Source organism: Canis lupus, chromosome 33, assembly GCF_003254725.2.
Source record: "Canis lupus dingo isolate Sandy chromosome 33, ASM325472v2, whole genome shotgun sequence".
In the NCBI taxonomy this organism is placed as follows: domain Eukaryota; kingdom Metazoa; phylum Chordata; class Mammalia; order Carnivora; family Canidae; genus Canis; species Canis lupus.
In genome coordinates, this window is record NC_064275.1 from 26179335 (window position 1) to 26205925 (window position 26591).

The 26591-nt window shown below is 51.5% G+C and overlaps 1 protein-coding gene across 8 annotated transcripts in view; it reads right to left on the reverse strand.

Moving 5' to 3' along the window:
- The window catches only part of SEMA5B (semaphorin 5B), a 118755-nt gene that overhangs the window by 18478 nt on the left and 73686 nt on the right, over nucleotides 1-26591 (reverse strand). For 7 of the 8 annotated variants that reach the window (XM_025475135.3, XM_049105465.1, XM_049105464.1 and 4 more), the window contains 6 exons: nucleotides 22085-22286; nucleotides 16603-16702; nucleotides 11581-11626; nucleotides 1672-1734; nucleotides 1181-1279; nucleotides 456-669 (listed from right to left, as the gene is read on the reverse strand). In XM_025475135.3, the coding sequence (XP_025330920.3) occupies nucleotides 456-669; nucleotides 1181-1279; nucleotides 1672-1734; nucleotides 11581-11626; nucleotides 16603-16702; nucleotides 22085-22238 (676 nt within the window). In that variant the 5' untranslated portion in view covers nucleotides 22239-22286. The remainder of the gene's footprint in view (nucleotides 1-455; nucleotides 670-1180; nucleotides 1280-1671; nucleotides 1735-11580; nucleotides 11627-16602; nucleotides 16703-22084; nucleotides 22287-26591) is intronic. The other variant, XM_049105469.1, reaches the window with a different exon arrangement.

The window sequence follows — 26591 nt, forward strand, 5'->3', positions numbered from 1 at the left end:
GCTCACGGCCTACCAGGCCTTATGGCAAGTGCCCGGAAGATCCTCTTAGCCACCTAGGACGGAAGTACCGTGACTATCTTCATATTCCGGAAGAGAACATGACGGCAGAGAGAGGTCAAGTGCTTGCTCAGGCCGCGCAGCCGGCTCCAACTCCAAGGGAAAGGAAACCCCTACCACCCTCTCCCAATCTCTTCTTTCCGTAGCCCTTTCTCCTACTTAATTCCCAACTCCTCCTCTGCCCTATAGCCTCCTCTCCACCTGTTCTGGTTACACCTGTGATTTCATCCGGAGTCCACCTCCGACATGCCACGGTCCTTGGGCAAACATCTGCCCGACTCGGGCCTCTGGACAAAGCCAGCGTGATCGCTTTCAGAGGGTGGGCGGGAAGGAGGATGGACAGGGGTCAGGGTGGGCTGGCAGGAGAACCCCCAGCCCCCCGGGCTGCACCCCCTTACCGTTGAGCCACTTGGAGTTGTACTGGGCGGTGCGAAGTGGTGGCCCGCTGCCCAGGCTGCGGTAGATGGCGGGGTCCCGACCTGAGAAGTCAATGACGGTGGCCGCATAGAGCTCCCCCTGAGAGGAGATGACAGCTGTGGAGTTGTGGCGTGGGTCGTAGGGGCAGCGGGCCACACCATTGATCTTCTCTATGGTCCGGCTGAGGTTCCCCACCTGGGGACGATGGGGAGACAGGGGCACTTTTCCCTGAGACCCAGGGGCTGTCCTTTCCCACCCCCAACCCCAGAGTTTGCTTCCGCCTGGGTCCCTGGTCTCTCTAGGCCTCTCCCGGTCTCCAACCTCCTCCTCACCTCCCCACCCCCAGCCCCCAGAGTCCCTCTGAGGGAGCTGCCACCCCGGAGGGAGGAGGTTGTACCAGGAGCTCCATCTCCCTCTGTTCCCTGCCCCCCTCCCAGTCAGGACCCTCCAAGGTGACCTTGATGCTAAAACACAGCAGGCCCAGGTAAATTCGAATGCTGATGAATGAGGAATAATTATTTAGTGTATGTCCCAAATCTTGCGGGAGAGATGCTAAAATATAATTTGTTGTTTATCTGAAATGTAACCAGACATTCTCTTTGAGTCGTTTCTGCTACATCTGGCAGCCCGGCTCCAAGGCTGTGTGGAGCCTGGAGGAGGGAATCTCGTGCCCTCCTTGGGCGGCCTTACCCTGAGGGGGCCCCACCTGTCTGCTGGAGCACACGGGGGAAAAGGCATTGGTCCCACACAGGAACACTTTCCGGCCAGTGACAATCAGGACCCGCACGTAGTTCTGACACTCCTCCTAAAGCAACAGTGACAGAGAAGTAATAGAGGAACAAGTGCACCAGGTGTGGGGCACCAGGTGTGGGGCACTGGGTGTGGGGGGCTTTCCTTCGCACCACTGTGCCGCAAACATTTGAAAACGCTGCCCTCTGCCCCAGATGTGCCCTGCTCTGAAGTTTGGGTTGCATCTGTGGGCCTCCCCTGCTCTCATACACCCTCGCCCCAGGCCAGCTGGCCGCACCGTGGCTCAGATGCTCAGCGCAGAGGCCTTACCTGCATCCAGAGCGCCCCGCTCCTCCAGGCTGGGCCTCTCACGCAGGTGGCCTCAGCCCACACGGTGCCCCCCGTCCCCACAACCACAGGCCTCCTGCCAGCTCTAAGCCAGGCCCTTGCACCACTGGAGCCACCTACCTCAGTCTTCCCTTTGCTTTGGCAGGAGCGGCGCGTGTCCTCGTTGGAGGCCCACTCTGTGGCCTGTGGGAGGAGCACACAGACATGACACGGCTGCGCCACTCCCCGCCGTGGCGGGCAGCAGTCAGAGTGGGGAGTGGACCAGAAGCTGGGAAAGGGTCAGTGCCAGCCAGCACGGTAAGGGCTCCCTTCACTACGTCCACGTGGACTCAGAGGCCAGCCAGGTCTCCTCACTCAGAGACCTTAAGGAGGAGGTCCCCTCAATCCAACTCCCTGCCACCTGCTTGGGGCAGGGAAGCCTCGAGTAACAACATCCTCATGCTGAGTGACGCCCATGCAGCTCTGTCCTAGGACCTCCTCCTCTTTCCTTCCCCAGGTCAGCCAGGGAGCTGGAAGGGGCCGAGGAAGACCTCGAGGACCACCCCAGACCCAGAGTGAGAGGTGGAAAATGTGCCTCCAGTGTGTGCCAGATGTCCCTCAAGTGAATGAGAGGCAGGCAGAGAGGAAAAGCTACCTTTGCAAACCCTAGCGACAGATCTACTTAATTTTCCCACTGTTAGCCTGCAAAGGGTTTTTTTCTTTTTTTCTTAACAGGCGAAGGAACTCAGATTCTGTGAGACCTGCTGCTGCTATGTGGTGAGATGGTATTGGAGCCCATATTCTTGAGTCAAAGTCTCTGTGTGTTTTTTCTCTTTATCCCACTGTCTCAGTACCTTGGGCTTCCCATTTCTTAATTGCTACCCCTCTCCCCGACTCTGTGCTGTCTGCTTCCCTCGGAGCATTACTCACGCTCTCGTGGGGTGCTTGGGGGTGCAGCCTTCACTCAGGGACTCCTGTTCCCAAGTGCCCATGGCATCAGGAGAGGGCTGTTTCCCAGCAAGGATCCCCCCTTCCCCTATTCTGTCTCTACCCTCTGACATCCCTCCCAGCCTCTGAGGAGCAGCTGCAGGGAGGAGCGCCACCCTCCAGGTCCAGACAATGTCAGCAGCCCTGATGTGTAGCTCATTATATATTTCTGGGTCACATGTATAAACATGAACCTCCCTACCTGTCCTGGGAGAGGGAGAAGTGAGCAAGCAGGTCTTCTATTCAAAGAAGGAGAAAAACAAAACAAAACAAAACAAAAAACCAACCTGCTTTTAATTTCTTGTAGAGCTCCTTCGAGCCTTGAAGTCCCTGTCTGCAGGGCTCCAGGGCCAGGGTGTGGGAGGAGGTGCTGAGAGAAGGAGCAGCAAAGCTCCAAGACGGTTACTTCACTACTTCACGGGGCAGAGGGAGGGCTGACTCTTGCAAAGCCTGGATTCAGGAGCGGAGGGACAAGTTGCTCAGGCTCCCATCAGACCTAGGAGCAAGCTGGGCTCATCCAAGCCAGGCCTGGAGCTAAGACAGTATCTTCTGCTCCCAGATCCTGGAGGGCAAACGACCCCTGGCATCTAGCTGCAGAGCCATGGGATTTATCTGGACAGTGGAGCCACTGTCCTCCTCGGGACCCCATCAGCTCCCTGGCTGAGGCTGATGTGAGAGGGAAGAGGGATAGAGAGAAGCAACGTCAAGGCCCCTGGAGCCTGAAAAGAGCAATGGTCCACGGACGCTGCAGATGTCCTGGCCCAAAGCTCCGGACAGTGGGTGGCGGTGGGGGATGAGGGGTTGGTGGGCAGAGGGCCCTTGCTCATCAGCGGGTGGGAATTCCACTGGGTAGGTAGGTGGGACAGCCGTTCACAATCCTAAGCAGTTAAAGTCACACTGAGCCGAACACCCAGACAGGCACTGTAAAATATGTAGATTTCTGCTCATTTTACAGGGGAGGAAAATGAAGCTCAGAGAAGTCAGGCAATTTGCCCAAGGTCACAAAGCTAGTCAGCAACAACCCCAAGATGCAAACCCAGACAGTTGACACCAGAGCTGAGCTCTCTCTGTTACATCCTGCAGCTTCTCACAGTGAATAGATTTTTCAAACCCAAAGTTAGAACATATGGCCTGAAAAGGATATGTATATTTATAATGATGACAGCACAGAACAGGCTTGTTGGAGTCATTTTTAAATTTTTTATTTTATTTTGAAAATTATTTATACCCAAGTAATGATGTACAGAGTTGAAAAGTCAAATGATATGAAAAAAATTATAAAAAAAAAAAAAGGCAACCCACTCCTCCTCCACTCCAATACTGTTTCCTAAGGACAACTAGGTCCTTTTTTTTTTTTTTAAGATTTATTTATTTATTTATGTAGACATAAAGAGAGAGAGAGAGAGGCAGAGACACAGGAGGAGGGAGAAGCAGGCTCCATGCTGGGAGCCCGACGCGGGACTCGATCCCGGGACTCCAGGATGGCACCTTGGGCCAAAGGCAGGCGCAAAACTGCTGAGCCACCCAGGGATCCCCCAACTAGGTCCTTTTAACTGTTTCTGTATGTCTGTGTGTTTTAATATAATTTCTTTTAATTTTTCTCAAAAATATGTATCAATCTCAGACTTTCTCTTCTGACTTCCTGTTATGGAAGTAAAGATTTTTCCCAATCACCCATCCCATTCTCTCCCACCCCAAAGCACACAGACATTTCCCTTCTCCCCATCTTCCCATTATAATTATGTAATATTAATTTAAAATGTTGATATAATTATTTTTAAGTTAAAATCAACATTGGTATTTACATTATTATGAAGTTATAGAAATTATTCACTACTACTGGAATTCGCTGAATATAAAATGCCATTGATGGTAATATAAAACACCAGGAAAGAAAATATGCTGCCTATCAAATCCTTTATTCCTTACATTTTTAATATAAACTTATTGAAAGTGCTCTTGTTTAGACACATAATTTTTATCATCTATCAATCTCGTGTGCACAAAAAAGAAAAATGGAAACAAGCTTAATTAAGTATTCTTAAACCTCCTTTGAATTCAGAGTTTGCCTCTTCTGAGTCCCTTTTCAGTTGTCAGTGCTCATTTGTTTTGTTCGTTTGCTTGTTTTAGAGGATCATTTTTTTAACCACCCAGTGCTTCAGTGATGTAGCAATTCTTAAAGAGTATTCCATGCTGGTCTCCAGAATTTTCTTCCAAGCTATGGATCCCATTCTGCAAGTTTGGATGCTGGTACTTTCTTGGTCTTACCAGAAGGTGTCCACAGAAGGTTTTCTGAAAAATCAGGACTCATATTGCCTCCTCATCTGATCCTAAAATGTTCTGTGGCCTGAAATGTGAACGGGTTGCTGTTATCAGAATAATGACCAAGTTCATGCCTGCATAGGCGAGGACAACTCAATCAGGACGGCAGTCTAGATGACGGTGACTGTAAGATGTGGCCTGATTTCAGACTCATTAAAATGTGAAAATGTGCGGCTGAGATTCTGTGAAATAATGCCTATTTTGATGAGGTTTCTTTCTTGACCAACTTTTTGTTTTTCCTGGACTGCATAATTGCCTTGATTTTCTTCATTTGCTTGTTTTGCAATGTACTTGCCATTAATTTTTTCCCCAAATGTCCAACAGGGGTTACAAATCCCTCTCAATATCATTTGCTAACTGTAAATACAAATGGTTCTGATCATCCATTTCTTCCTGTCTTCTTCCCCCTACCCCAGCCTCCAGCCTCCTGCCCCAGTGTGGACTGGTTGCTCCTGGAGCCTCCAACTTGGCTGTTGGGACTGGGACTTACCTTCTCTCCCTTCCTTTTTGCTGAATCCCATGTTTCCCAATGTTTTGATTTACTTGCTAATTTTGGTGAAACACATCTCCAGTATCTTCCTAAGAAAAGGAAGATGGTAGATCAATTTTTTCAAGTTTTTATTTATTCATTCATTTAAGTAATCTCTACACTCAACATGGGGCTCAAACTCACTACCCTGAGATCAAGAGTCACGTGATCTTCTGAATGAGCCAGCCAGGTGCCCCATGACAGATCAATCTTTAAAAATTCTTGCATTTCTGATTCATTCTATTTTCATACTTGATTGGTAGTGTTGATAGAGTTCTAGGTTGGAAATAATCTTCACTTGGAATTTTAAAGGCATTTATTCTTCCATTGTCTCCTAGATTCCAGTGTTGCTATAAGTCTGATGTAATTATTTTATTTTTATTTTTTAGGAAGAGGGGCGGGGGAGGGAGAGAATCTTAAGCAGGCTCCACATTCAGCACAGAGCCAGACACAGGGCTGGATCTCACGACCCTGAGATCATGACCTGAGCCAAAATCAAGAGTTAGATGCTTAACTGACTGAAGCATGCAGGCGCTCCAAAGTTTGCTGTAATTCTTATTCCCCAACTTTTTTAATGACAGTTTTTTCTTTGGACTCTAGAAGCTTTGTGGATCTTCTCTTTCATAACAATATCTTGAATTTCACACTGATGTGCCTTAGTGCATCTCCCTTTTGGAAACCCATTTAGCCCTTTCAATGTGAAGACTAGTCCATCCTCTGCATTGGGAGATATTCTTATGTAATTTCATCTTGAGTTTCTTCCTCATCTTTTCCTTTGTTCTCTTTTTTTGTAACTCTTTAATCCAATCATTGGTTGGCCCTTGTGTTTTGATCCTTTAATTTTGTTTTTTTCTCCCTTGTTCTTAATTTTTTATTTTTTTTTTTTTGTTGGTCTAATTTCTGGGAGATTTTTCTTCAGCTTCATCTTTTAATTCTTCAGTGCAGCTTTTATTTCCCCAATCACATTTTTAATTTCCATATTTTAAACTTGTTTTATAAAACAATATATTTTTATATTTCAATAAGGTTTTATATCTTAGTTTTTCCTAAATAGTTTTTAAAATTGTTTTCTTATATTTCTCTTATTGTCCCTGTTTTCTTATAGCTTTCATGCTATTTGCTTGTTTGTTTTCACTTGTTTTTCTTTCACTTTAGAGGCTTTCCTGATATATCTGGTGATTTGGGGCTATTTCCTTTTATTTAAAATAAATTGGGCAGCCCCGGTGGCGCAGTGTAGTTTAGCACCGCCTGCAGCCTGGGGTGTGATCCTGGAGACCCGGGATCGAGTCCCACATCAGGCTTCCTGTATGGAGCCTGCTTCTGCCTCTGCCTGGGTCTCTGCCTCTCTCTCTGTCTCTATGAATAAATAAAATCTTTAAAAATAAATAAATAAATAAATAAATAAATAAATAAATAAATAGACTAGCCACTTCCCACTGAAAGGAACCGAGTAACAGCTGATTCCAGGTCTGGGGTTAGGAAATGTGCAACCAAGGTGAGTCTGGAATAAAGTCTTTAGATCTAGCTGTCAATTTACAGATGATACAAAGAATAGAGGAACATGTTAAAATCTACCACTTTGTACCATTTTGCAATCAGCAAAATCCAGACTGTGGAAAACTCTATAGGACAAATGACCAGGTTTCTTTAATAAATAAATTGCACAAAGAGAGAGAGAAGAGAAATACTCTTTTAGTCTCATACCCCATTAGTGTCCTTCAGTTTTCTTGGAGTCTCAAATTTGCAGACTCACCAGTCAACTCTTTAGAGAAAGGCTCTTAGTCTCTCTTTGTTGGGGTAATCTAGGGGTAAAATGGATGAAAGGATTGCTATGGGGGGCGGGGGATACGAGCCCTGGATTCCAACCACTCAATTTAGACAATTTCAACTATTTCCCCCTCCTCACTTTATACTTCATCCTCACATTCCACAGTACCCAACATCCCAATTTCTGAACCTTTGGAGCAGGGTGGTGGTCAGCTTAATTCTCTGCCATATTGTCCTCTGTAAATTATTCTGCTCTGCTAAATCAGTTATGATTGTCCATCCACTTTCCATCCCCCTAAAATGTGTTTAATCTCTTCTCCACTGACATCTCTTTTGTTCTCACTGTCATTGTGGATCTGAACCTTTAAAAATTCCTCACCATCATTTTAGTGGTGGAGATAGACGTGTATGATCAATCGAACTGCCACGCATAAAACTTTAAACTAGGACCGTCCCAGAAGTTCCAGTATGGCAATCTCTTGTAACAGAGTAACTGCATGGTTTTCTGCTACGGGAGAGAACAGGCAAGTTGGCCAGGACCTGGAGAATCTCCTGGCAGACTCAGCACTTCTCCTGTACGCCAGTGACAATGGCTCAACATTAAAACATCTCCTGAGCATCAAGGCCACCATGCAGCAGAGTTTAGATTTCAAGTAAGTCGAGAGCTGCCAGGCTAGCTTAGAGACTGTGGAGATAACTAGAAGAGAGCTCAGAATCAGCTTCACTGTCTGCTGAGGCCCAACAAAGCCTCACATGCGTCCTGATGCGTGTGTGCGGAACCGTCCAAGTTTCTGCACTTCCGGGACATCTGGCAGCCCAAGTTCATAAATCCATTGCAATTAGGCCTCCAGTCACATCAGCCCCTTAGAACCACTCTGGCAAAGGTCAGAAAATCGCCAAATCCAAGTGAGCTCATCATACAGCAGCCCCCGGACACTGTTGGCCACTTGTCACCTTTTCTTTCCCCAAACCAGTTTAAAGTACGCTGATAAATAAGCATCACAAATAAACTGATTTGATTTCCTCTCCCTGTCCACAAGCACGAGTCTACACACACACACACACACACACACACACTCACACACTCACTGTCCTCTGTGCTGCTTTTCCTTCTTGGAGAATTGGGAAGGAGCATTTCGATTTTCCTGAAGGAATAGTAGTTTACATAAACTGTTTAATAGGAGTTAGGTACTTAGAAGTCCTTTTAATGGCTACTGGTTTGCATAAACTGTTTGTATTTAGATTTCCTTTAATTATTTAAACTATCAATAAAACCTTGAGTTTTAAGTTTGGTTAAATCCTACGTTAGGGGAGGATCGGTTGGCTGTAAAGGAAAGTTACAGCCATGCATAGTCCCAGGCAGTATAGAGTAGAAGAGGCTGGGTTGGGGAGCCTCGGCCCTACCTCCTCCTGTGGGGGGGGGGGGGCGGGGGCAGATCAATTTTAGCACTTGGTTGTCCAGAGCCACTTGTGCGAGCAGATGCTGATGACTGGGAACTTACAAGCAGGGACCCAAAGCCCTAGTTAGGGTAATGACAGGGCACCTGCTGAGGTCAGGCTTCTGTGGTCAAAAGTCAGGGCTTTTTCACCAGGCCAGATGACGGAGTAGGGGACTGGAGGCCAGGGTTCACCCCCAGCCTCTCCAGGGAATGCCAGACAGCTCACTCCAATTTCTCTTCCTTTGTCTCCGCTCTGTGGCTAGACGGGACCCACTACAGTGGAGATGTGGGCATGGAAAGTATTTACTCCTCTCCTTAGTTCCATTATGGAGAATCCACTCTGGACTCCTGAGTTCAGGCCCCAGAGAGACACCCTGAGGAGGTGGTAAAACCAATTCCTGGTGCACTTGTGGCTGATGTGCAGCACCCTGCAGTGAAGGCTGAAGCTGAGCCTCTGTCCCCAGTATGGGGCTGGCATTGAGACATCCTCCCATGCTGTGGCCACATCAACACACAGAGATGAACCCAGTGCCGGGCCTCATCAGTAAGCCAGAGTCCTAACATCTGATAAGCTGCGGGCCCTGGGACCTGTAGGCCAGCTGTCAAGGATACCAGGCAAAGCCAAACCAGCGGGCAGCACCTACACAAAAGATGCTGGTATCCTAAGGCAGTGATCCTAAATCTGGCTGCACATGAATCACTTGGGATTGAAAAATCCCGGTGCCCAGCTGTACCTCGACCAAACGAGTCAGGATCTCTGAGTGTGGGACCCAGGCGTCAGTGTTTTTTAAATCTCTCCTGGTGACTCTAGTGGGCAACCAAGAGTGAACCACTGCCGCGCACCAGGCTGGCTCCATTCCCAACCTGACTTATGCCACTTAGCTCTGTAAGCCAGAAACCTAGGTTGCCTTTCATGTTGTGACCCTATGCACTTCTGTCCCTTGAAGCTCTTCCACCCTCCTCTCTCCATCCCCACTCCACTGCCTTAGTTCAATTTCCCCACCCCTCACCTGGGCGATTGCAGTTGCCTCCTAACTGGCTCCTCCACTAACCCATTCTCTGCACCAGGCCAGATGATCTAAACACCAACACTGGTCAATGCCACTTCTCTGCTTAAAACCCTTTAGCGAGTCCCATTGCCTTCGAAATAAAATACGGACTCCTCTGCTCTGCAGTGTGGCCTCTCTTTTCCCAGGCTTCATCTGCCACCCCTTTCCTACTCACACCCCAGAATCCTGCACGCTGGACCCCTCGGTGCTCCTTGTATCTCACACCTCTGTGTCCTCCGCTCAACCACCTGGCAAATCCCCACCCTTCGAGCTCCAGCCCAAGGGCAGCTTTCCAGGAAGGCTTTGCAGACCATGCTGAGCCCAGTGGGTTCCTCGCGCCTCTGGGCCACCGCTGAACCTACTAGCATTCACCCCTCCCTGCGTGCTTCCCACAGCGTTGCTTTTATTTCTGTGCATCCGCTTCTCCTCTCTGACCTCTTTATTGCTCCTAGAAGACCTTCGTTTGTAGAACTTGGAAATCTAACAAAACACCAACTGCCTGAACTCAGGGCAGGACCCCTGCAGGGACCCACTTCCTCCTACCTACTTTGAAACACATCTGCATGCACCGACCTCCCCCAGGCTCTGACCTGCTGGGCTTCATTTGCCATGGATGTCACCTGGTAACTAGGTTCTGGATGAGTTGCTTGTGCCCAAGCTGGCAGGCCACTGGATGTTGCCATTGTCCAGGCTCTGGGACCAAGCCACAGAAATCCCATCCAGAACAGGGAATCACTTGTGATCTCATCTGCTTATTCCTGAGGCCGGGGACTGAGCCTGATTCATCTTTGGAGCTCAAATGCCTAGTACCATGCCTGGGACCAGACCCGGCTTTCGGTAGGTCCTCAACACGTGTTTACTGGGTGGGTAGGTGGATGAATGGAGGGCAGCTTGGCTGGTTAAGGTAAGGCCCGAAGGATAGATGGACCCATAAATGGATGAATGGCATTTTCTTCTCAATTTGCCCTAGTTCCTTCGGGCCCTCTCCCTTCCTGATGGTCAGACCAGAATGTCAAAACAGCTCACCAAGGAAGGGTCCCCTTCCCCCAGATACCCTTTGCAGTGAAACCCTATCCCATACAGCCTAGCCCTGACCATCTCCTTTAACTGTTCTGTCATAAGGTCAGGTGCAGCACTCATCATCTTGTCTTGGCTACACCAGGAGCTCTAGAGGTCAGAGACTCTGCTGGCCTTATAGCCCCCCCACCACCCTCAGCTCTGATGCAATAAATGCTCAAGCCTCCCAGACACAAGAACTGAGTCTTTCTCCTCATTGAGGAAAAGATGGACTTCTTTTCTCTAGAATGTTCAGCCTCTGCAGAGGCAGTTTGGCATCTGTTTCTCAATCTGGGATAAATGTTCTGGATCAGGGAGTCCCATTAAAATGCCTCCCAGAGCACTTAGGGAATTATGCTTGGGGAGTCCTTCTTGGCAGCAGATAATAAATCAATCACAGCTCAATGGAAATGCTGAGTTAGGATGGGATCACTCCGGCCAAGCTAAGAAAGGAACCAGGGATACCGTTTCTCTTGAGGTCAAAACTCAGACCTTGCTGTAGGACTTAGAATAACCAACCATTCCGGTTCGCCCAGCACCATCCCAGATTTAGTACCTAGAGTCCCATACCCTGGGATGCCCCATCCCCAGGCAAACGGGGCCAGCTGGTCGCCGGAGCTCGGGTGCTCCTTCTTTCCTCTGCCAGCAGCTCCTCTGCACAAGGCAGGAGCCCCATGTGTGCCTCTATGTTTATGTGGCTGCACCCCCGCTTCCAACTACCCTCCCAGCAGTTACCTGGAAGCCAGCCGGAGTCCGGGGCCAGTGAAAAGAGCACAGGGCTCCTGTTTTCGCCTGTTAGGGCTGAATTCTGAATCTTGCTCCCTGTGCACCCCCAGGCCTGGCTCCCAAATACCAGGAAAATCACAGGGAATGGAATGGAAGGGAAGGGAGGCAAATGTACCTGAAGGAGGGAAACATTGGCAAGGCTGAGTCTGAAGAGGTAGTTCCTGTGAAAACAGAGACAAAGATCATGAGTCAAGCTGGTTCTGCAGGCAGCTCCCCCCGGGATGCAGCTTCCTGGCTCCTGCGTGGTGGGGGACAGACCACAGGGGGCCTTTGGTGAGAGAGCTTTCTCCCCATGGGCTCTTTTAACCTTCGGAGCAACCCTGGGAGATAGAAAACTTCATTTGCAGATGAGGAAACAGGTGGGGTAAATGTCCAGGTCACAGAGACAGTAAGCGAAGGAGCTGGGATTAAAATGAGACTGGTCTGCTCCCAAAGCCCACGCTGTCCCTGCTCCCTGGCAGCCCCATCTTCCCAGCCAGGGAGCCCCTTCTGTTCAACCTGGAGCCTCGAGGAGCTCCTGCCTTGTGCAGCAAGCCACCTCCTTCCTCCCACCTGCCCCACTCTCCCCTCCGACAGGCCAGCCGTCTCTCCAGACACTAGGCCTCGGCCCCTGCGGTCCCGGCTGCCTCCTCCTCTCCTGCGGGGACTCTGGATCTGACTTTGCCACGGCCACCTCCCTGGACCGCCGTGTCACCCCTTCCCGAATCACCCCCTCCGTCCCCTCATGATTCCTGTCCCGCACCGTCCAGCCCACAGAGTGCTGCCGGCCTCATCTGCCTCAAGCACGGTCTCCATCACATTAGCCTGTTGCCCAAACCCCTGAAATCAGGGAACACGTCCACACAAAAACCTGTGCGTGGATGATTGTAGCAGCTTTATTCACGATTGCCCAAACTGGGAAGCCACCAAGAGGCCTTTCAGCAGGTGAACGGATAAATAAACTGTGGTGTATGCAAATAATAGACTATTACTCCGTGCAAAAGAGAAGCGAGCTATCAAGCCATGAAAAGACAGGGAGGAAACTTCGATGTGTAATACCGAATGAAAGAAGCCAATCTTCTTTTCAGTGTGAAAAGGCCACACACTGTATGATGTCGACTCTATGATATTCTGGAAAAGGCAAACTGTGGAGACGGTGGTAAAAGATCAGTGCTTGTGGGGTGGGAGGATGAACGAGCGGAGCGCAGAGGATTTTTAGGGCAGTGAAACTACTCTGTGTGACACTGTAATGGGGGACACGTGTCCTTACACACCTTTGTGCAAACCCACAGAGCGTACCACACCAAGAAGCCACAAGGTCAGCTCTGGGCTTTGGGTGACAATGATGTGCCTGTCAGGGTGCAGACGGACCCCATTGGTGGGGGAGGCTACGCATGGGTGGGAGCCGGAGGAGGTATGAGATCAGACCCGGCTGCAGAGGCAGGGAAACTTCTAGCTCCGCTACCTGCCGGGGGCCTTCTGGGAGCCTCAGTGTCCGCATCTGTAAAATGGAGAAACTAATGCTTCTCGTTCTCACTTCCCGGGGCTGCGGAGACGGGGGAACGGTGTGGTGCATGTTGAAAGGCTTTATTAATGTCAAGCAGATGTGAGGTCTGGTTTTCCCTAAGAATTTTCTTTCTTTCCTTCTAACATCTTCTTTCGGCCATTCCTCTTTTGGCTTCTGAGGTTTTCAGGAATAATTAGAACCTTCTGGCCTGCCTCAGCTGTCCTGAGAAGAGAATTGAGGAGAGAGGTTGGGGAGGGGGCCCGCAGGAAAAGGGGGGCCCTGCTGAATGAATCCAGGGGCCTGAGGCAGAGACACCTTAGCCTGGAGGCTTCTCTTCCCCAGCTCTGGGCTCCAGGCGCAGCCTCCACTTAGCTTCTTTGCTGTCCCGGGGCTGGGCAGGCCCCACCAGCGACCTTGGCTCTGGGCCTCTGCGAAACCTTCCCAGCCCCTGCTGAGGACAGACGGGCTCAGGCTCTGCCCCAGCTGTCTGCTCAGGTAACACTGGCATCTGCTCACAGCTTTAAAAAATTAGGGGAAACATTGCATCACTTTATTAATTTTTATCCCATCAAAAATCATTCATCCCAGCATCGCAGTCTGCTCTTCTGGGATAGGAGAACAGAGAGAAATCTCTGCAGCCTGCCCGCCCCTAACTCCCTTCCAGAACAGGGCACGGTATAAATGAACAACAACAACAACAACAACAACAACAACAAAATCCCCAGCCTGAATTCCAGAGACCCAGGGGGCCAGAAAGAACGAAGAAGAGGAGGAAGGGAAGAAACTGAGGACCTCGCTTCATTTGCAGTGAGGTGTGCAAGCTTTGAGCTTTGAAGTCCAGGAGCTCCGGGGTGAAGATGGGGTGATTTGTTAGGCGCCTCATTCCCTGCATGCTGGAGGTGCTTTGCTGCATGTATGGTGCATAAAGTGGCACCTGGCACCAAAGGGATGGCAGCCTTCAAGATGCTTCCACAAGGATCAGGGGGGAGGCATCGGCACTACCTTTGGGGTTTAAGAAAACTCATTGGTGAAACCGGTGGAATCTGAAGAAGGGAGAAGGATGGCATTGGAGGTCAGCTCCCTCACCGTCATGCGCCATCGTTCCCCAAGCTGTCACCACTGGGGGAGGCTGGGGGAGGGTGTGAGGACCGGGTCTACATAGGATTTCTTACAACCGCGTGGGAATCTGGTACTTGCTTGGGCAGCACATACACAACTGCGGGGAAACCCACAATTATCACAAAACGAAAAGTAAGCCAATCGCAGCTGACTCTTGAACAAGCTCAGACTGCGTGGATTTCCACACGCGGATTTCTTTTCAATTTGGTCCGGTACCGTAAACGTGTTTCCTTAGGATTCTCTGAATAACACTTTTTTCTCTAGCTCACTTTATTGTGAGACACATTATAAAGCATATGTAACATGAAAAAAAAAGTGTCAATCAACTGTTTGTGTTATTAGTAAGGCTATCAGTAATAGTGGCTATTAGTAGTTAAGTGTGGGGGGAGCCAAAAGTTACAGGCAGGTGTTCAAGGGCACGGGATGGGAGGGGCTGTCGGCGTCCTTACCCCACGTCCCCTGTGGTTCAAGAGTTAACTATTTTATTTGTGGGAAGATAAAGCCTACACGCGCTCATATAGTTGCATAAGCCTGTGCTCATCGCAGGACATGCCCTTAGGAAAGGGTCCTGCTCGGGGTGTGCAGGGGTGGCCCTGCCTTCCGCTGTAGATTCTTTTGTACCTTTTGAATGTTTTATCATAATGCATATCACTGACGCAACCTAGTTAATTTAAAAATTAAAAAAAAATTAAAAGAAAATGCTTTCAGACCCTGGTTTCCCAACAGTCCTGAGAGACTGGCTGCACAAAGACTGGAATCTAGCTAGACTTTACAAGGGAGAAAGGTCAGGTCTAGGCTCAAAAGTCAACATCAGACCCTTGAAGCTCCAGGGTCTGAATCCACAGCTCTGCCCCACAGGCTCCCTTTTCATAGGGTGAATAGGGGGTGGGTATGCTCAGGAAAGGCTGGTGGTCAAGGAGAGGAGCCTAAACCTCACGATGTAGCCTGGGGGTGGCCCACCCTCCCCCGCCCTCACACCTGCAGAATCTGACTGGCTGGGTTGGAGAGCTTCTGGAAAAAAAACAAAAAAACCCAGTGCCACCGAAGTGGATAACTGGCAGAAAAAAACTCTAACCCTGGGGTAGGGAGACAGGATTTGCAGCTCCCACCCTCTGTTGTCATTTTTTATGAAAGTTTGGAATATAGGTGAGGTTTGGTGGGGTGAGGTCTGGAGCCCATGACCAAGAAAGAATTCTTGAAACGTCTTTGGTGCAAAATGGTGGTTTTATTAAAGCCCAGGGACAGGACCCTTGGGCAGGAAGGGCTGCAGCCCCTGGCCTGTGAGAGGTGGCTGGTTCTATACCTGGGAGTTGGGAGGGGTTTGGGGACAGTGGCTTCTCTAAGGGATTTTGGAAGCAAGGTCTCCAGGACCTGGAGGGGGTTGGCTATTGTTGGGAAAAAGTCACTTATTACCGTCTAGTCAAACCTGAGTCATGAGCCCCTTCAGGTGTGTATCGGTGGGCCAAGTGCTTGGGGATGATTGCCAACATGGATCTTGGGGGCTTAGAGATAAAGGACATTTCTAAAGGAATTTTTATATGTTAAAGTAGATTTACAGGCTCCTGGGGGTTGGGCTGAGATTGCCTGCTGCCCCTTAGCAAAGCATGAACATCGAGGCAGTGGAGTCTGTAGAGGAAGGTCCCTCTGCCTGGTTCAAGGACTCCTCAATGTGGCCCCTGGGGCTTGTGTTTTGTCCTCAGCTAGTCCTCTGCTCCCCCATCAATCTTGTTATGTGATCTTGGGGAGGTCCCCTTCGGCTCCCCCGTCCGTCCCTAGCCTCTTCACATTTAAATCTAGGGCAGTTGGATTAGACTTGGGATTTTCAAACCCTAGTCCTCAAACTCACCTGGAGGGTGTGCTAAAACACATTGCTGACTTCACCCCGGAGCTTCCAAGTCAGCAGCCAGGGGGTGGCACCCCGAGAATCTGCATTTCTAATAAGTTCCCAGGTGCCTTTGGTCCTGCAGGTCCGGGGACCACTCTTTGAGACCCCCCTGGAGTAAACATCCCTAAGCTTCCTTCCCTACTGGAGTTGAAGGCCCAGGATTTTGGACCTATTGTTCCACTCCATAATGTCTCCGCAAGTCCTCCCTAGAGCTGGACCAGTGAGGCAACAGAGAAGGAAGCAAGGTGCTGCCCGGGAGAAGCTCATCGAGCGCAGCGTGCCAGGTGAGGGCAGGCGGCCAGCCAGCCAGCAGGGGGCTCCTGGCACCTTCTCTGCGGGGCGCTTCCATCCCCGCAGCAGGGTGGGGACAGCAGGTGTTCCTGCTCCCCATAGCCACCAGGCACAGGAGGACCACGGCTGGCTGAGATCTGGAGGTCTAGGGGTCACCCCGCTCCCTACCCTTGCTCCCACTAATGCCCCCTTCAGTGGGAGACAGACGTTCACATATAGAAAGGGCCTGGGAGAGAGGAACGTGGCCCAAGGCCAGGAAGGGTCCGCCCACCGTGGGCATATCCCAAGTAATATTCCCTCCACCCGACTCTAAGCACAGTGCCCCTCGTGGCACCCAGCCTCCTACACCTCATTACCTGGCTCCCACGATGAGCTGGTTCCTGGGGGGATCCAGAGCAAGCTGGGAGAAATCTCGGGCTCCAGGGTAGGTGAAGTTAAAGACCCACGGCTTCAGATCTGGTGGAGGGAGAGGCAACCGTTCTGGTTACTGTTGGGCCGGGGGCTTCCAGTTGCACCAGCATCGGACCCCAGAATGGAAGGGCTAAAGTCAGGATGAAGTCAGGGAGCAATGAGGCCGGGGCACCCTCGAGCCTGGTCCCACCCGCCCTGCCCCCGCCCATGAGCAGCCAGCTGGGGGACAGGCAGTGGGGATGTGGCCCCTGTTCCTGCTATGTTCCCTAGTTCGGACAGGGGCTCCCCCCTGACCCCTGGCTGCCCAGATGGAGAACTGTAATCATCCTTGACTCCCCTAGACCCTCACCAGCGCTTAGAAACACTCACAAATCCTAGATAGGGGTTCCACCTCCAAGAACTCCGTCCTCTTGCCCTCTGCATCCTACCCCCATCCAAGGTACTATCACCTCCTGCCTGGACTGGTGCCAAGGGCATCCCATCTAGCCTGGCTTCCACCCCGCCCCCCTGGTCCACTTGCTACAAGGCAACCAGAGCGATCTTTCCCAGCTGCAAGTCCGGCCATGTCCCTCTCCAGCTTAGAACCCTATAATAGCTCCCGGTTGCCCCAAGGATAAGTTGCAACTCCCGTGAAGGCCTTTGGGTTCTGGACTCCCTGGCTTCCCAATCGAATGCCTGGCACGTCAATTATTCAGCGATTCATTGAGAGAATAATGCTTCACTTTTACATTCCCCCTCAAACCACCACGTCGGCCACACTAAACTAGAACACTGTGCAGATCTATCCCACCAGAGCCTGCAAACCTTTGCCCTTCTGTGCTCCCTCAATGGAACAGTTCCTGTTCGCCCCCATCCCCACCTGGCCTCCTCCAGGAAGCCTTCCCTGACTCCCTCAGGCCAGGGTAAGGTCTTTACTGCCATCAAACCCCCTTCTTGTTGGGAGTCTAGCCCCGTTGTTTTTGCTGGGGCGGGGGGCGGGGGGTAGGGAAGATCTTGCTTCTTAGAGCTGTAGGCTCCGCCCAGCACCTGCAAGGAGTTGAGTGAATGCATGAGTAATTCTCAACTCCCTTCTGGGTTTTTCTGGTTTGTTTGTTTTTAAGATTTCAATTATTTGTTCATTCATGAGAGACACACAGAGAGAGGCAGGCTGCCTGCAGGAAGCCCGATGCGGGACTCGATCCCAGGACCCCGGGATCAAGAGCTGAGCCAAAGGCAGACGCTCAACCAACTGAGCCACCCAGGTGTCCCTCTCAACTCCTTTTTGTATAAGAAGAGTCAAGTTTTCAGACAAGGCTCCATGGAGGTGGCGGAAACTGCACGTGGGTGGTCAGTGTCTATTCTTGTCTCCAAGGAAGGCCAAAGCCTACCATGGGGACTGGGTGGGCAGAGACCTCACGGCCCTCTGGATGGATGGGGCGTGGTCTGAGGAAGGTACACCCGAAGAGCAGTGCTCGCCGACTTTCCCTCTTTCCCTCCCACTGGAGACCCTCCCATCCCATCCTCACACCCCGTGCACCGGAGGGAACTGACCCATCGAGAGAGCCGTGGGGCACCATCGAGCCGTGGGCCACAGAGCTTTCCCGTCAAGGGGGCAGCGATGAGGGAGTAACGTGAGGCCCTGTGCTTGCTCCCCACAGTGCATTAGCAACTGGCACACAGAAGGTCCAGAGGATTGTGTATGTGTGTGCGTATCTGTGTAATCCAAGGGAATAAATCATGGCTCATTATCCCTCCACTCCAGAGTCAAAGCAGCCCTTCATTTCTGCACGATAGGCAAACACTTAATCGCTCCCCGGAGAACTCGAGGTTTTGTGAGCTGGATGTTTTTCAGAAAACTGTGATATCCACGATTAAAAAAAAAAGAAGAAGAAGAAGAAGGAGAGAGAAGTTCTGCAGCAAAATGTAGCAAACCCTTCGGTCTGCCTCTGCCCTCAGCAGGTGACTACGGGTTAGCAAGGATTGTCATGAACGTGCAATGACACCCACGCAATATGGGTATGAGGAGTGGATCTGGAGTCAGGTGCGCTGGGTTTTTAGTTGACCTCAGGGCCACTTAGAAATCCTGGTAGAAGAGTATACACTACCTTAGAGACTAAGCCAAGGGTCCTCCTCCTCCAGGAAGGCTTCCTGGATCAGAACCTCTCCACCCTGATTTTATTTTATTACATAATCTCTCTACCGTGTCTGTTCTGTTCACACTGTGCGTTTTCATCTCTCTGAATATGCTCAAGTTTGTTTCCGTGTATGTGTTGGGGAGGGGAGAGGGGCCTGGCTGTCCCATCAGGCTGAGGGCTCCCCAACAGTAGCAGCTGGGTCACGCTCTGGCTCCCTTCTTTCCCGCCGACAGGGATGTGCCCGCTGTGGGGGGAGAGGTGGTGCGATGCGTGAGCAAGCCAGGAGGAGCCCCGCCGGGGCCTGCTGAGCCCCAGCCTGCGCTCAGGTCCCCGCCCTCCCCCGGGGAGGAAAGGGGAGCAGAAAGGAAGGCGAAGCAGCGCAGGGGTGGGGGATGGCACTGGGAGGCCGGGGCAGCGGTGGGAGTGGAGGGGGGCAGCCCCTCTGGGTTTCTGTCCCTCTCCCCTGGCCCCAAAGGGACGGGGCAAGGGTGAGGGGACAGGGGCGAGGGGGCCGGGAGGCAGCAGGTGCAGCAGGTTGGTCCCGGGGGAGCTGTCTGGGGACAGGAGCTGCTTCGTCTTAGGAAACAGGCCAGCGGCCCAAGGGAAGGCCTTTAAGACACCAAGCACGCACGTTCTGAGCTCCGTGTGCAGCGGAGGCTGTGGACGGCGACTCTAGGAGGAAGATGACATTCTCCGCGACGCGCCTGTGATTTTAATTATAGTCAATTCAATTACCCATTCGGAGGACTAACCCCGACCGGCCTCACCGCATCCCTGCAGCCCTGCGGCCCAGGGACTCCTGCGGGGCCCAGGGAATAGCCCACGCAGGTGCCACCCACCCCCGGGAAGCCCACGGGAGAACATGTAACCTTAGGGAACGGGGACATGCCTGCCAGGCTGGCACCTGGCGGTTCCTCGAGGGCATTCGGGCCTTATTCACAGAGCCGTCGGGGGTCGGGGTCGGGGTCGGGGTCGGGGGGTAGGGGTTGGGAAACTCGGGGTGCGGGGCTGGAAACCTACTGATGGGTCAGAAATAACATGCGACACCTGAGGGCTTTCTGGAAGCCCGGCACTGGCCTGGGTTATGGGGCCGCTTCTCTGGAACGAGGCCGCACCCAGGACACAGCCCATCACCCGACACGAACGGAGCCTCTCGAGGGTACCCACGGGCGCCAACAGCTGTGAGTGGACCAGAGGCCCAGTCCCGCTCCGGGCGACCTCTAAGGCCCAAGGGAGAGATGGAGCACCTGGAGGAGACTCTCGCTCACCCCCCAAGTCCCGCAGCCCCCAGCTCGGTCCCCGATGTCGAGTAGGGCCCAGGACAAATCTGCTGAATGGACAGGAAATCCCAAAGCTGTCGAGTGGAGGCCTGGGTGAGTTGGGGGGTGGCCGGGCGAGCCGGGATGGGGGGCGGGAAGAGCAGAGGTGACACCTGTCCCCAGGGCGGTCAGTCTGGGGCGACGGACCATCTCTGCGTGCTGGGGCTGGGGGTTCCTCAGTTACTCCCCGTCAGCCCTGTAGGTCCATCTGAGCCTCAGACATCCGTTCGGAAAGAAGATGGGGCGGGAGGTTGGTTTCATTCAGGTGATGTGCACCCGAAGGTTAAACCTGGGGGGCTCAGCGGCTGAGCATCTGCCTTCAGCCCAGGGCGTGACCCCGGGGTCCCGGGATCGAGTCCTGCATCGGGCTCCCTGCGAGGAGCCTGCTCCTCCCTCTGCCTGAGTCTCTGCCTCTCTCTCTGTGTCTCTCATGAATAAATAAATACAATCTTATGAATAAATAAGTAAATAAAATAAAACATGAAACCAAAGAAACCAGGCACTCAAGGAACTTCTACTTCTCCACTACCTGGACCGCCTGCCCCATTTGCCCTGGTACAGACCAGCCTGGGGGGTGGGGGGTGAAACAGGAGTTCCCTTGTTCGCCTCCCATTGTCCCTGTCCCAGAATCAGCCAGGCCCGCAGAGGAAATGGTTCATTAGGAGCTGCCACAGGGCGTCCAACAAGACGACAGCCCCCAGAATCCCACTCCTGTCCCCACTTGGTCCTTCCCTTCCCGGCCACCAGAACTCTGGGAGCCATCAGGAGTCTGAGAGTGTACGCCGTGTTTTGTAGGCTTAAGGACATCGCTAATTTACTTTAATCCACTTAAGCCTTCAAAGCCTTGGATCTCAGCTCAAACAAGACAGCACTGAGAAGACAGCTGCAAATTCTCCTCCCCGAGACAGGAGCCAGCCCACAGCTGGGGATCCCACACTTCTGCACACCCCGGCCTCCCCACCTTGCCACCCCCAACTCCTGTCCGTACCACCCCTCCCGCCCCCCCAAATCCCATGCCAGCCTCAGACTCTTGCATTTCTTCTGCTGCTCTGGTTTCCACCTTGCCCCCCTGGACTAGCTGTGTGGAACCCCAAAGGGCAGCTTCTCGTTCTCCTGCCTGGGAGGCCTGAAGGTGGAGCCCTGATCCCTCTGCCACGGGGAGTAGAAAGAGCACTGGATGCCCACCGCGAAGGCCTGCCTCTAACAAGGCCTGCCCCAGCCCTGCCATCTGTAAAAGGAGGTGACAGTCCTTGCCCTGCCTCCCTGCCAGGGTTATCGTGATGTGGAAACAGGGCAGGGACTTAAGAACCTGGCGATCCTTGAAGCTACATCCACAGATTCTAGTGTGAGATGCCACTCAATGGATCCTGAAGTGGTGCTGCGATCAGAGCACCACCAGGGAGCCCCAAACTGGCCACCGGGTCATGGGAAAACATCCGGGCTGCTCCAATATTTGTGTTTTGCTTAGAAGTTAAATTATCATGGAATATATATATTAATTTTAGAAACTCATACTGAGAAATTATAGACCTCTCAGAATATGTCCAGTGATTCACAAATCCCAGTTTGAGAAACACTTTAAGAGGACATCTTATGCCCTCCCTTGACAGACAAAGGGAATTATTAGTCATCGAGGCCTCCTTCCCTCTGGGTTCCCAGGGCCCTGAGGACAGGCATCCCTGCAACGGTCTTAGAGCAGCAGGAAGTTTCCAGAGATCGCCAGGCACTTCCTAAGCAGTGACTCATCTTCATTCTGCCTCCCAGGGAAGCTACAAAATAGAGCTCATGGTTGCAGAAGAGTTAGAGCTGAGACGGCCGACGAACCCTTGCCCACTCCCCCCGGGGCACCCACAGCCCCGCTTCTAGCAGGAATGCCAGAGAAGGTCGCCCTCCTCCCCCAGGTAAATAAGGATGAAAGGCTTAAATAAATTGTCTGGAGACTAAAATCAGACCTAAGTCCTTCAATAAAGGACGGAGTGGGACGCGGCTCTTACCCGCAAAGGCCACGGTGGGGTGTTCCCTCAGCGTGCACAGATGCTGCTCACTGCTGGGTTCGGTGGCGACATCCTGGGAGCTGGACAGGTGGACCACCAGCAGCGTGAGGCTGGGCGGCAAAAGGGTGACAGCCAGGGGTCTGGGGAACACCATGGTGGGCCCCTCTGCAGTCCCAGCTCCTGGAAGCAGCCTGGGTAAGATCTGCAAAGCAAATACTGAAAGTCACCACCTGTTCCCTCAGCGGTGCCCATTTCTCCCAGCTTCAGCCATGGTTGTGAGAGGTCCCACCGGTTTCCTTCGTTTGTTTGCTTAAATACATTTATCTTTGACTTATGCTACTTACACTTTACCTTGCCCTAGTAACACGAAGTTATAGATCACATCTTGAGAGCTAATTTCCCTTGTAATGGTATTCTGGATAAAACTGACAAATTATAGAGCTTTTTCTATTATCCCAAATGGTTTAAAATTAGTTTTAATGATAAAGGTGGTGTCTAGGGATTTTAATAAGCGGAGCTAGGACAAGTGGGTAGCCATTTGTAAAAAGATAAATTTGGATCCAGAACCCACACCTTGTACTAGGAAAAACTCCAACTAGAGACGAGTTTAGGTGTTAAGAATAAAACCATAAAAATACTAGAAGAAAATGTGGGCAGTATTCTTTATAACTTTGGAAGAGAGAACCATGACTCGAAATCCAGAAGCTGTTAAAGAAAAGATTGACAAACTTAACTACACGAAACCCCAACCTTCTGCATGGCCCCTCTCCCCTAAAAAACAAACACCAAGCAAAATCAAAAGGCAAATGACAAACTGGAAAAAATAGTTGCAACACATATCACAGACAAAGGACTAATATTCCGAGTATAGAAATAATTCCTGAGGCTCAAGAGGGAAAAGATCAACAATCCTTGGGAAAAGAATATAAATACAAACAGGGCTTAAAAATATGAATGGTGCGGCCCTTGGGTGGCTCAGTAGTTGAGCATCTGCCTCTGGCTCGGGGTGTGATCCCGGGGTCCTGGGATCGAGTTCTGCATCGAGCTCCCCGCAGGGAGCCTGCCTCTCCCTCTGCCTGTGTCTCTGCTTCTCTCTCTGTGTCTCTCATGAATAAATAAATGGGATCTTTTAAAAAAAAATATATGAATGGGACTATTTCTACTCAAAATAAGAACAACAGAAATTAAAACTTAGAGAGAAGCACCGTTCACCCATCACTTTAGCAAAAATCCAAGGTGGAAGGCACTCTTGGCGAGGTTGTGGGAAAGGGGGCACTCTCACAAACCACTGTGCCAAATGGTACACCCACCACGGAGAGGACTCTGGCAAAATGGCACAGGCGTGTACCCTTTGACCTAATTTCTGGGAATCTGAACCCGTGCTACTCAAAGTGTGGTCCACGGACCGATGACGATGGTACACTGTGACGACTCTGTGGGAAGATAAAGGCAGGAAATTCAGAGTGAGTGTTTAAAAGCCTCCTAGTAAAAAAAATAATAATAAAAAAAAAATAAAAAAATAAAAGCCTCCTAGTAATGTACGACAGAGTAATTTTTATGTCCAATGGATCCAATACAATTTGGGGGCTTGTAGTTTTCATAGTTTTTTGTCAATTTACCTCTCTAGTAATTCACTTTTATTGAATTTTATATAAGTACCCATCTGCGACAGATTGTAAATTGAAATGTGAAACCTGCTCCTTCGCCACAGATCGCGGAGAAGCAAAAATAGACTAAAGAGGCACCTGCACATATGCAGAGTGATTTATGCGTAAGATCATCCCTTGGGACATTGTTTGAACTAACAGAAGACGGGGAAACGACCAAATATCTGGCAACTGGAGACCGCTTAAACAAGCTACGGTGTATTTTTGTAATGGAATACTACGCAGCTCTAGAAAAGAATGGTGGTTTTTTTTCTCTAGATTTTGATAGGGAGAAATCTCCAGGTGTATTAACTGAAAGAAAAAAAACCAACAAATCCCCCCACAATGCAGAACAGTCTAATAGCATGTAGCCTTTTGTGTAAAAAAGGGGATAGAAATAAGAACATACATTTATGCTGGCTTTTATTAGCATTGACATACACTAGGAAAATAAACCCAAACTGATTTTATTTATTTTTTCCCCAAAATGATTTTATTTTTTTTTATTTTTTATTTTTTCCCAAAATGATTTTAAAAGCAGGTTACCTGTGAGTAGCAAAATCATGATAGAGGCATCTCAATATATACCTTATTTATACCATTTTCAGTTTTGATTATTAAATAATCAAATTTTAGGGTTTAATTTAATAATTAGGTTTAATATTGCCCATTCGATAAAAAGTTTAAAGACCTTTTAAGGCCTAGTTTTAGTTCCCTAAAACTTCTAATGCAGGGGAGCACAGCAGTTCCTCTGGGGCAGGACTCGGACCCTCTGAATCAGCTCACCACCTCTCTCCTTCCCTGGCCCATCCGATGTGTCACCAAGCCTTGCAGACACCAGGTGCCTCACAAGTCCCTGAACCACGGAGTGACCTCCTTGGAGTCACTTTTCTCTTCTATGAAATAAAAGGTTGAACTAGGTCAGGGATTCCCCGCTGGAGGTGGGAGCAAATCAGAATCATTTCCACTGGCAGTGGGGGGTGGGGGGCGGCTACCGGGGCTGGCAGGTGAGTCATCCCAAAGGTGACTGTGACCAACGCCTGGCAGGGACTGGAGTCCCCTGGGCTCCTTCCCACTCTAAGGCCCTTTGCTCCTAACCCCTCCTCTCTCTTCCCTTCCTGCCGACGCCACCTTACTCCAGGTCTGGGAAACGAGAGCAGGATGATTTTCTTCCTGCCTCTCTCACATGTGCGAGACTGGCTAACACCTGTCACTGTGTTGCTTGGAGGCTTCGAGGAAATCCTCCCGTGACTCTGCGGACCGTGCGCCCAGCACAGCACCTCTTCTCTCTTGCCCTGTCCCACCCCGCATCCCACCGGGGCCCTGGGGCCCCTCAGCCTCAGGGTCAGACGTGCACCTCCCTGGCCCTGTCTCCCGCAGAAAGCTTGGCCCACCCCTCGGGGCAGAGCCGCTGGGAGGGAGGCCCGGCCCTGGCCTCCTCCCGGAGGGGTCTTCGCCTGCCCGCTCCCCGCTGCTGTTCCCCAGAGCCCCGCTGGCTCTTCCCTGCCGCCCGGGGCTTGCCGCTGTGATGGGATTTCCTCTCGCCCTTTGACGTCTGGGCTAGAGGCTTGCTTTCTTTTTTATTTTAAAGATTTTATGTATTTATCCATGAGACACAGAGAGAGGCAGAGACACAGGCAGGGGGAGAAGTAGGCTCCATGCAGGGAGCCCGACACGGGACTCGATCCGGGACCCCAGGATCACACCCTGGGCCCAAGGCAGGTGCTAAACCGCTGAGCCACCCGGGCGTCCCCTGTGCCAGAGGCTTTCTATCTGTGCCCCTATTCCGTCCCCTCCTCCCTGCCGGGTGCGTGGACTGCTACGGGGCCTCCTCTCCTCTGTGCGTTCAGGGCGGGCATTGGCACAAGGCAGGAGGGAGGAGGGCGAGAGGGGGCAGCAGGGTGAGCGCCCCTGCAGAGAAGGTCAGAGTTAAGGCCTCCTGGTGCCCTGGCCTGGGAGAGCCGCCACCCCAGATCCTCAGCTGCTGGGGAGAGCCCAACCCCTGCCCCCACCTTCGCAAATTGTTCCTTTATTAACCCGCCCTTGCAGATCCCAATCAGCATGCCAGCTGCCTCGGGGGCCCTGGGCTGAGACAGATCCCCTGGGTGACCCTGACCCATGTGCAAATATCATCTCTTTAGACCTTAGCTGGGGCCTCTCCTCCATCAGCCCCTCACCCGAGTGGTCTAGCACCCACCCTCCCCGGGCCCCGGGCCTTAGGGTACCTGATATCTGATTTCCACAGCCCTTAGGCACCTATGTCCTCCAGGTCCCCTCTGAAGTAGTAACGACTAGATCAGTAGGGCCTGGTCCCCCTGGGCCCCGGCAGGGCACGCTGGCTGTCTGGGGGGAAGGGCGGGGGTGCAGCACACGGATGTGGGTGGGGAAGGGCTGGGGCAGGACCCCGATTCCAGATCAGCTCCACTCAGGGGAGGGAGGAGAGAGAGAGAGAGGAAGAGAGAGCTAGAGCTCAGTGGCGCACACTGCACACAGACCAGTCAGCCCCCCAGAGAGAGGCCTAGCCTTGGCAGGGAGGAGGCAGGGAGGAGTCAGGGAGGAGGCAGGGAGAGCTTTAACTCAGATGAGCATTGCAAGCCTTAGGAGAGCAAGTGTGGGCCAGAAGGCTGATGTCAGAGAGCCCACGGGACGGGGACCCAGGCATGGGCCTATTTTGCCGTCACCCTCGAGGACTCCTCTGCCTTTGGTAGGGAAGCCAGTGGACCTGAAGAGGGTTGCAAAGGAGGGGCAGGAGAAGTAGGGCAGCGAGCCATAGGGCTAGAGCGTGGGGTGCTGACGGTCGGGGCAGAGCCTGATAAGCCAGGGCTTGCTGCTTTGCAAATGTCAGCAAAAGCCAAGGGTGC